The sequence below is a fragment of the Pseudozyma flocculosa genome (genome assembly GCF_000417875.1).
Source record: "Pseudozyma flocculosa PF-1 unplaced genomic scaffold scaffold00010, whole genome shotgun sequence".
Classification (NCBI taxonomy): Eukaryota; Fungi; Basidiomycota; class Ustilaginomycetes; order Ustilaginales; family Ustilaginaceae; genus Pseudozyma; species Pseudozyma flocculosa.
Window position 1 is genome coordinate 837,507 of NW_006920878.1, and position 9,348 is coordinate 846,854.

Sequence of the window (9,348 nt, forward strand, 5' to 3'; positions counted from 1 at the left end):
GGGGGAGCTGTAGCGTCTGTTTGTACGAAGCCAGCCAGCACGGCACGACACGGCACGGCGTGATGTGGATTCATGATCATCCCGACGAACAGGCTGCGATCGAGACATGGATTCGACCAGCTCGTTGGGCTCAGTCGCTCGTGGTGAAGGAAAAGCGGCGCGAAATGCGGGTCGAAATTGGCCAGGCCTGGCCCAGGCTAGGGGTGCACGCGAGCTGGTGCCCTCACTCTGGCTTTTGCGGGCCCATTGTGACCTCAGCGCGCTTGTTGTCAGCGTGGACTCGAAGCTGGCTTTTGGGATGTTGTCTGCCGCGGCAGAGGGGAGTGGCAGGAGGCAGATGGGAGGCGTCGCTCGTTGCCAGCCAGGTCGGGCGGGGCCGGCGGGGCTACGGGGGTGGCGGTGGGTGGCAGCGAGCAGAGCGGGGCGGGCCGTGCGTGGGCGAGCGAGCGAGGGGCTTGGCTGCTCCACTTCGGCGTCTGGCGGGCGTCAGTCGAGCACCTCCGGTCCCTCGTCCTTTCTTTGCTACCGACATGCCACTGCACCGCCTTGCACCTTCACTACCGCCATCGAAGACACACGAGCGAGCTTACTCCCGTCAAGGCATACCTAACACTGTCAGTCACAGCCTGCTACGACGAGCAGCCCAGCTCGAAACGATACCGAGATACCATGACGGACGGGGCCATTTGCATCTGAGCCGCCCCGACCGACCACCTTGGCTCACGACCGCGACCACGCCGACGCAATCCCCTGCGGCGCCTCGCTGCTGCCCAGCATGGAGACGGATACTCGCCCGCGCCGCCGCTACGACGACGGAAGTGTGGTTCCTCTGCCCCACGGTGCTGCACGAGAGGCGACCGACAGGACCGACGAGGCCGAGGTTGAGCGGCTCCTCGGCGCTGCGCAGCCTCCCAGCCTCTGGGCATCGACGCACGACCGGCTCCGCGAACTTGCGCGCGAACACTGGGATCGACAACCCGCTCCCCTGCCCCTAGATGACCGGGATAGCCACGACGATGATGAAGCCGATGAACGGCACGGTCCCACCGCTGGCCCATCGACTTCTTCCTCTGCATCGTCGAGCAGATCAAGAGCGGCAGCAGCGGCAGCGGAGGCCGAAATCAAGGCCCAGATCGAGCAGCGTCGCAGGCACCGCTCGCCCACCCCGGCCCCGGAGCGCGATGCCGAGGGCAACGAGCGAATCTGCCGCCTCTGCTTCGCCGACGAGCACGAGCTCAACGACGACGGCACCTCGATGGGCCGCCTCATCTCGCCCTGCCGCTGCCGCGGCAGCATGAAGTACGTCCACGCCAGCTGCCTCTCGCAGTGGCGACACAAGTCGCGCTCCAGCGAGGCGGCGCGCGTGTGCGGCCAGTGCTCGAGCCGCTACCTCTTCCCCACGTCGCCCTGGACGCCCGTCGCCGCCTTCCTCCAGGCCAGCCAGCCCCTCAAGATCCTCATCTCCTTCGTCGTCGTCGCCGCCTTTGTCGTCGTCTCCGGCACCATCGGCACCGCGGCCCTCTACGGCGTGGCCGCGTTCGAGGGGACCCGCCTCGATCCGATCCGCACGGCGGCCCTCGAGCTGCTGCAACCCCCCAAGCCGCCGTGGAACATCACCCTGTCCAAGGACGCCTACGAGGCTACGGTCAATTTCGACTCCACCTTTGACGAGGTCCAGGGCATCTATGGCTCGAGGAAGGAGCTCATGATCCGCGCGTCCCTCGACGTCATCCAGAAGATCAAGACCGAGCACGGCGACGAGTGGGCGGCGTACAGGCGCGCGCAGCAGGAGCACGACGCCGCACGGGGCGACGACCTGGTCCAGGCCGAGCACGCGGCGTCATCGACGGGCGACGACGATGAGTTCGACGAGGACGACCTGCTCAGCGTGCGCGACGAGGGCGGTCAGTACCTCGACAAAAAGATCCGCCGCCGTGGTCACAGCGACCCGGCGGGCTCCGACGGCAAGAGCGAGGGGGGTCCGCGCACCAAAAAGTCGACGACGTCGTCGCTGGACCCCGTCGGCTTCGCCCAGGCGCTAACGGAGCGGCTCATGCAGATGTGGTCGGGCCACGTCGGCGACCACACCCCGACCGACGCATCGCCACAGAGCTCCGAGGAAGGTGCCGCCAGCGACGACCAGAGCGGCGCTTCGGACGGGCCCACTGACCAGCAAGCCGGGGCCGAGGACGCAGGCGCCGCGTCGAAGCGCAAGAAGGGCGGTCCGGAGCTGTCGATCTCGTACAACTTCATGAGCGCCAAGACCTTTGGCGCCGACCCGACGCAGCACATCCTGGTCCGCAGAATGCCCGAGTGGACCGGGCCGCTGCGCTTCGTGCCCTACGCCCTCTACATCATCGTCAGCGAGCGGCTGCACAGCTTCGCACAAGTGCCGGCGCATCTGTGGACGGCCATGACGCGGTGCGCGGTGCTGCTGTCGATCCTCGTGTGCGAGTCGAGGCGCGAGGTCGTCTGGACGCTCTCCAAGGTCGTCGTGGCCGCCACCATCGCCTTTATCGACGAGCACTTCCAGGCGGCGCCGCCGCTGCCGCCCAATGCGGTGCTGCTGGGCCCGCCGCGCAGCCGGTCGCGCCGCTGGGCGTGGCGGGTGCGCGAGGCGCTGTCGTTTGCGTCGACGACCGTCTTCGGCCTCTACTGGCTCAACTGGTGGGGCGGCCTGCCGCTCTCGACCTACCTGGGACCGCGCACGTTTTCGTCGGCCGAGCGCGTCGAGCTGTCGCAGCTGGGCCCCATCTTTGGGCCGATTGGCACGAGCCTGGTCGACTTCGTCTTTCTGCTGCTGGGCAACGTCAGCGGGCGCGCCCACCGCTTCCGGGAGCGGCACACGCGGTGGTGGAAGCGCGCCGACTGGGTGCAGCACGACCGGAGCGCCGCCGAGGGCTACCGCCGCATGCTCGCGGCGATGCTGGGCGACGCCGACCAGGCGCGGACGACGCGGTACGACATGTTCCTCGAGCGCGAGGACGCCCGCCTGCTGCCGGGCAGGGTGAGGCCGGTGCGGCTGGCCACGCTGCCGCGCGAGAGCCGGTGGGCGACCATCATCGCCGTCGGCTGCCTCGTGACGGTGGTGGCGGCGTTCGGTGCGGCCATGAGCTTCGCGTGGGAGACGAGCCTGGTGCAGTTCTACCAGCAGGCGGTGCGGTCGACGACGGACCTGATTCGGCTGCTGGGTAGCTGCGTGCTGAAGCTGCGTGCGCTGCCGTCCGTGGCGGCCGACGCGCTGCGGCGGGCGTACGAGGTGCTGCGCGGCTACTGGCCGCTGTCGACGCTGCCGTCGGCGTCGCAGCAGGACGATGGCGGCGAGGACCAAGGTATCGATGCCGACAACCATGCGCACGCGCCCGCCGATCCGCCGACCAACGCCTTTGCTGGGCTGGGCGCTGAAGCCGGCGAGCCTGGAGGCGGTGCGGGCGGCGACGACGACGACGAGGCGTCGATGCTGCTGAGCGCCGCGGTAGGCTGCTGCGCCAGCATCTACGGGTGCTTCCACGGGAGCATGCTCGTCGTGCGCTTCGTCCTGACCTACCTGCCCATGGCGTGAGTCCGATGGCGATCGAGCCCTTGCCGCTGCTGCATTCTGCGAGAGCGAGGTAACTGACCTCCCCTCCGCTTCGCGTCCGCTGCTGGACTGTCCCCTCGATCCCTGAATGACAGGCCCTTTGCGACTTGCTATGTGATGCTCGAGGAGTGGATCCACTTTGACCTGGCGCAGCAGGAGGTCCTCGATCGCAACGAGCTGCCGCCGGGCGCGTATCGCTAGTCTGGTGGTGCCTGACGGGCCCCGCCCCTTGCGCGCTCACACTTCCACTGTTGCAACGACCGATGGTGCGATATCGTCACACACGATCATGAGCACGTGAGGAATTAGCCTGTGCGACGATGGCCAACGAGGCGAGACGAGGCTCGGTGTGGGTGGTGCTGAAAGGCGGGACAGGCAGGCGTTGTTTGCTGGATGAGGCTGTGCAGGGCTGGGCCGTGCTGGCCGTGCTGGCTGTGCTGCGCTGTTGGCAGAGTGCGGGAGTCGGGCAGGGCAGAAGCAGGGCCTGCCTGGCCTGGTCGTGACCCTGGGCTGGCCTCGAGGCGGCGGCGGCTGGTCCAAGCGCGTGGGGGTTAATGGCGGGCAGCCAGAGGCCTGGCCGGGCAGGTTGAGCGGCCTCTGATGGGCCGAGCGGCGTCCCCCTCCATCGGCAGCCAGAGCGGGCGGGCGGGCGGCTTGGCCTGCCTGCCTGCTGGGCCGACGACGGCAGGCCCACCGCTCCGCTCGGCCTTCGTTGCTCCACCTCTCCCTCTCTCTCCATCTCTCGCCGCCATCATCCCGGATCCCCTCCTACTCCCACCGCCCCTCCTGCCTTCATCGAACTCTCACATCTTGCGCATCCGACCGGCGACACACATCCGACTGGCCACAGCCCCACCCGCCGCGCCGACTCGCCCTTTCCGACCACGGCTTGACGACCAGACACGACACCACCCTTCTTCGGCCGGCAATCCATCCGTAGCACGACCGAGAGAGACTGCATCCATAGCGTCTACGCTCACTCGCCTACGCTCTCTCTGCTCGCTAGAGGCACCGACACACGGCACAAAGCCAACGGGCGAGCGGTAGAGGCTCCGATTCTGATTCCGCAATGTGAGTCCCAGTCGACCTCAACGAGACATACCTCGGTCCCTTCGCCTGCCATCCTGCGCCAGTGGCCCTTCCAACCCTGCATGCTGATTGCGCCAATCTCCTTGCCCCCTGACTTCTCCTTCACCTCGGTGGTCAGGCCACGATTCGAGGACCACCTGCCAACGCGGCCGGTGGACCGCGACAAGGCCGAGTCGGAGCTCTCGCTCAACATCAAAAAGGCCACCAACCCAGACGAGACGGCGCCCAAGCAGAAGCATGTCCGGAGTGAGTGCCGTCCGCCGCCGCTTTCTCGATGGCTATCCCCCTCTCCTCACAGTGCGAGAGGCGTCAGTCTCGTTCATGCAGGCCGCTGAACCGACCCGTTTCTTGGTCCCGACTCGCCTCGCTGCGCGCCCCCCTGCCCGCAGAATGCATCGTCTATACGTGGGACTACCACACGTCGCAGTCGATCTGGACGGGCCTGCGGGTGCAGCCGATCCTGAGCGACGAGGTGCAGACGTTCAAGGCGCTCATCCTCGTCCACAAGGTGCTCCAGGAGGGCCACCAGTGCGCGCTCAAAGAGGCCCAGGCCCAGATGGGCTGGTTCGAGACGTGCGCCCGCACCGTCGGCGCCGACAGCATGAAGGGCTACGCCGCCCTCATCCGCGCCTATGTCAACTTCATCCTCGCCAAGCTCCGCTTCCACCGCCACCACAAGGAGTTCAACGGCCTCTTTGAGTACGAGGAGTACATCTCGCTCAAGAACATCGACAACCCCGACGAGGGCTACGAGACCATCATGGACCTCATGAACCTCCAGGACCAGATCGAGTCGTTCCAGAAGCTCGTCTTTGCCCACTTCCGCGGCTCGGCCAACAACGAGTGCCGCATCTCGTCGCTGGTGCCGCTCGTCAAGGAGAGCTACGGCATCTACAAGTTCCTCACCTCGATGCTGCGAGCCATGCACCGCCGCACCGACGCCAGCGACGCCCTCGAGCCGCTGCGCGGACGCTACAACAGCCAGCACTACAGCCTCCGCAAGTTCTACTACGAGTGCGCCAACCTCAAGTTCCTCACCAGCCTCATCAACGTGCCCAAGCTCAACCACGACCCTCCCAACCTGTTTGACCTGCCCGACGAGGGCCCGTTGCTGCCGCCGCGCCAGACGCCCAAGGCGCCTTCGCCGGCGCCTGCGGGCCCGTCGCAGGCCGAGATCGATGAGCAGGCGCGGCTGCTCAAGCAGTACGAGGACAAGCAGGCGGCGCTCAAGGCGCAGGAGGAGGCCGAACGGCAGCGGCAGGCCGACCTGGCGGCGCAGCAGCAGCGCGAATTTGAGGAGCAGCAGCGCCTCCAGGCCGAGCAGCAGCGGCAGGCCCAGGAGCAGCTGATGCGGGCCCAGATGGACCAGATGCAGGGCGGCCGCCTCGCCGAGCTCGAGCGCGAGATCCTGGCGATGCGCGGCCAGTACGAGCGCGACCAGCTGATGCTCGAGCAGTACGACCGGCGCGTCAAGGCGCTCGAGAACGAGCTCGGCAGCATCGGCCAGAATGTCGGCGCGCAGATGGCGGGCAAGGACGAGCTGATCAAGCAGCTGCAGGACCAGGTGACGCTGTGGCGCAACAAGTACGAGGCGCTGGCCAAGCTCTACAGCCAGCTGCGCACCGAGCACCTCGAGATGCTCGCCAAGTACAAGCAGATGCAGATCAAGGCGGGGAGCGCGCAGGAGGCGGTCGACAAGATGGAGCGGATGGAGCGCGACGTCAAGGCCAAGAACCTCGAGCTGGCCGACATGATCCGCGAGCGCGACCGGGCGCGGTTCGACCTGGACCGGATCAAGGCCAGCCAGAAGGAGGAAATGGACCGCCTCAAGCGCGACCTCATGTTTGCCAACGAGCGCGCCGAGGACGCCACGCGCGCCAAGAGCTCCGAGCTGTCGGGCATGATGGGCACGCTCAACCGCCAGATTTCCGAGCTCGAGGAGGCGCTGCGCGAGAAGCGCGACCGCGCCGACCAGCTGCTCCACCAGCTCGACGCCAAGGACGACGAGATCGCCCGGCTGCGCGAGGAAAAGGACGCCGAGCTGGCCATCATGCAGGAGGGCATGGACGCCACCATCAAGCAGATGAGCGACCTGCAGCTCAACCAGGGCGTCACCGACGAGGCCGTCAACGCCCAGATCGACACCCTGATCCTCGACAATACCAAGAAGCTCAACGCCATCATCGACTCGATCCTCCAGGCGTGCGTGGAAAAGGTCGACGACGCCATCTACGAGCTCGAGTCGCCGGCCCAGTCGGGCAACACGACGGCCACGCCCGAGTATGTGCTGTCGATGATCGAAAAGGGCTCGACCGAGTCCAACGAGTTTGCCACCGTCTTCAGCCTCTACCTCTCGGGCGAGGCCGGCGGCGAGCACGTCGAGGTCATCAAGCGCGCCAACCAGTTTGCCCAGACCATCAGCGACACGCTGCTCAGCGTCAAGGGCATCACCCGCCTCGCCCAGAGCGACGACGCCCAGGACCGCCTGGTGCGCACGGGCCGCGAGGCGGGCGACGTGCTGCTGCGCTTCTTTGCCAACCTGCAGTCGTACCGCCTGGCCGGCATCGCGCCCGCCTCGCGCCGCGACGCCGTGGCGCGCCAGAACATGGAGGCGCGCACGGCGCTCGGCAACCTCAACACCGTCGTCGAGGGCATGGTCAAGGCGGGCAACTCGATGCTCAAGAACGCCAACGGCGACATTGGCGACATTGTCGAGCGCGAGATGCTCAGCGCCGCGTCGGCCATTGACGCGGCGACGCAGAAGCTGCAGGCGCTCCTGTCGCGCCCGCGGGACAGCTCCAGGTTCAGCGCCGTCGACCTGCAGGTGCACGACGCCATCCTCGAGGCGTCGCTCGCCATTACCAAGGCCATCGCCGGCCTCATCCGCGCCGCCACCGACAGCCAGCAGGAGATTGTGGCAAAGGGGCGCGGCAGCTCGACCAACCAGCAGTTCTACAAGAAGAACAACCGCTGGACCGAGGGCCTCATCTCGGCGGCGCGCGCCGTGGCGTTCGCCACGACGATGCTCATCGAGGCCGCCGACGGCGTCATCAGCGGCACGCACAGCCTCGAGCAGCTCATTGTCGCCTCCAACGAGGTGAGCGCCGCCACGGCCCAGGTCGTCGCCGCGTCGCGCGTCAAGGCCGAGTTCATGAGCAAGACCCAGGACCGCCTCGAGCGCGCCGCCAAGGCCGTCACTGAGGCGTGCCGCGCCCTCGTCAAGCAGGTCAAGACGATCACCGACAAGCAGTCCAACGGCGCCGCCGACGCAGACTACTCGACCATGGCCGTGCACGAATTCAAGGTCAAGGAGGTGAGTGGCGTGGCGTGGCCGCGGGGCGGGGCGGTAGAGCGGCCCAGCGAAGGCGCAGGATCCGAGGCTGACCCTCGTCCCCATTTCGCTGCACCCTGCGCTCGCGTCTACCTGTACGCTTTTCCCTGCTCGCTCGCTCGCTCGCTCGCTGTGCGACGTCACAGATGGAGCAGCAGGTCGAGGTGCTCAAGCTGGAAAAGGAGCTCACCCAGGCCAGAAGGGTGCTGGGCGCCATGCGGCGCGCCGGCTACCACGCTACCGAGGACGACGACTGAGCGCGGTCGTAGCCGTGGTGGTAGTTGTGGTCGTAGTCGTAGTCTGGTCCGGTCCGGCCTCGGACCTCGCCTCTCCTTCTCGCTTCCTTGCACACGCAGCCTGCCATTCTCTCCCCCCTCACTCCCTTGCCCCCGCCGATCGACTGTGTCGGTGTCATTTCTGTCGTTTCGTGGGAGTCCCTCGGGCTGCGCTGTGCTTCCGCCGTCGAGCGGCGGTGGTCCGTCTCTGTGCCATCGAGCACGTGGGCACGAACGCATGGGATCCTCCTCTCCCCTCCCGCAAAGGGCAGGCTGCACGTCTCCTCTCACCCGGTCCGAGTGGCGGGGGCGCGGGGGGTTCACATCTTAGCGCCGCGCTTTTCGAGGAAAGCCTGGATCTGGCCCTGGCTCTGGAGCGCGGCGAGGCTGTGCAGACCGAGCTCAAACTCCCTCGCCATATCCGCGCGCAGCCTGCCCTGGACGTTGTGTTCGTTGGCCCCTGTCGTCGTTGTTCCCGCATCCTCGGGACAGTGGCCGAGGGACGAGGCGAGGAGGCTGGCGCGGTCGTTGAGCATGCACGTCTGCGGGTGCGCGATGAGTTGGTGGGCCAGTTCGATGGCGCGGTCCAGTGCCGCGCCCGGAGCGCTGAGGTGGGACACTAGACCCATTTCGTGCGCTTCCTTTGCAGTGATTAGACGGCTGTGTCCCCCGCGGCGGCGGCGGCGGTGGTGGTGGTGGGCGAGGTGGAAGAGTAGATAGGAAGGCGGGTTTTCAGCATGCCTCTTCCTCGTCGACGGGCGGGAGAGGGGGGAACGAGGCTTACCCGGTCAGGACGAGGTCCATGGCTCTGGAAACGCCAATGAGCGCAGGAAGGCGGACGGTGCCACCGTCGATGAGGGGCACGCCGCGCAGACGACAGAGGACGCCGAGCCGCGCATCGGCCGCCGCGACGCGGATATCGCACCAGCACGCCAGCTCCAGCCCGCCCGCCACGGCGTACCCCTCAATCGCGGCGATGACGGGTTTGCGCAGCGATAGCCTCGTCGGTCTGTCACGGCACGGCGGGTGTGTGAGCCTGACCGAAGCGAGGCGGACAAGGGCAAGGCAAGGCA

General features: G+C 67.2%; 3 protein-coding genes across 3 annotated transcripts in view; 2 read left to right on the plus strand and 1 right to left on the minus strand.

Moving 5' to 3' along the window:
- Window positions 1–775: 775 nt before the first annotated feature.
- On the plus strand, window positions 776–3,781 carry PFL1_03488 (uncharacterized protein; the record flags this gene model as incomplete). The annotated part of the gene is made up of 2 exons (XM_007881005.1): window positions 776–3,558; window positions 3,676–3,781. 2 exons carry the CDS (start codon window positions 776–778, stop codon window positions 3,779–3,781), a joined length of 2,889 nt encoding a protein of 962 aa, XP_007879196.1.
- A 950-nt stretch (window positions 3,782–4,731) lies between these two features.
- PFL1_03489 (uncharacterized protein) lies at window positions 4,732–8,257 on the plus strand (the record flags this gene model as incomplete). Its single annotated transcript, XM_007881006.1, has 3 exons — window positions 4,732–4,915; window positions 5,059–7,982; window positions 8,147–8,257. 3 exons carry the CDS (start codon window positions 4,732–4,734, stop codon window positions 8,255–8,257), a joined length of 3,219 nt encoding a protein of 1,072 aa, XP_007879197.1.
- A 338-nt stretch (window positions 8,258–8,595) lies between these two features.
- PFL1_03490 (uncharacterized protein) overlaps window positions 8,596–9,348 on the minus strand; it is a gene marked incomplete at both ends in the record, with an annotated part of 1,327 nt that continues 574 nt past the window's right edge. The window contains 2 exons of the mRNA XM_007881007.1: window positions 8,596–8,935; window positions 9,060–9,284. Coding sequence (XP_007879198.1) covers window positions 8,596–8,935; window positions 9,060–9,284 — 565 coding nt within the window. The remainder of the gene's footprint in view (window positions 8,936–9,059; window positions 9,285–9,348) is intronic.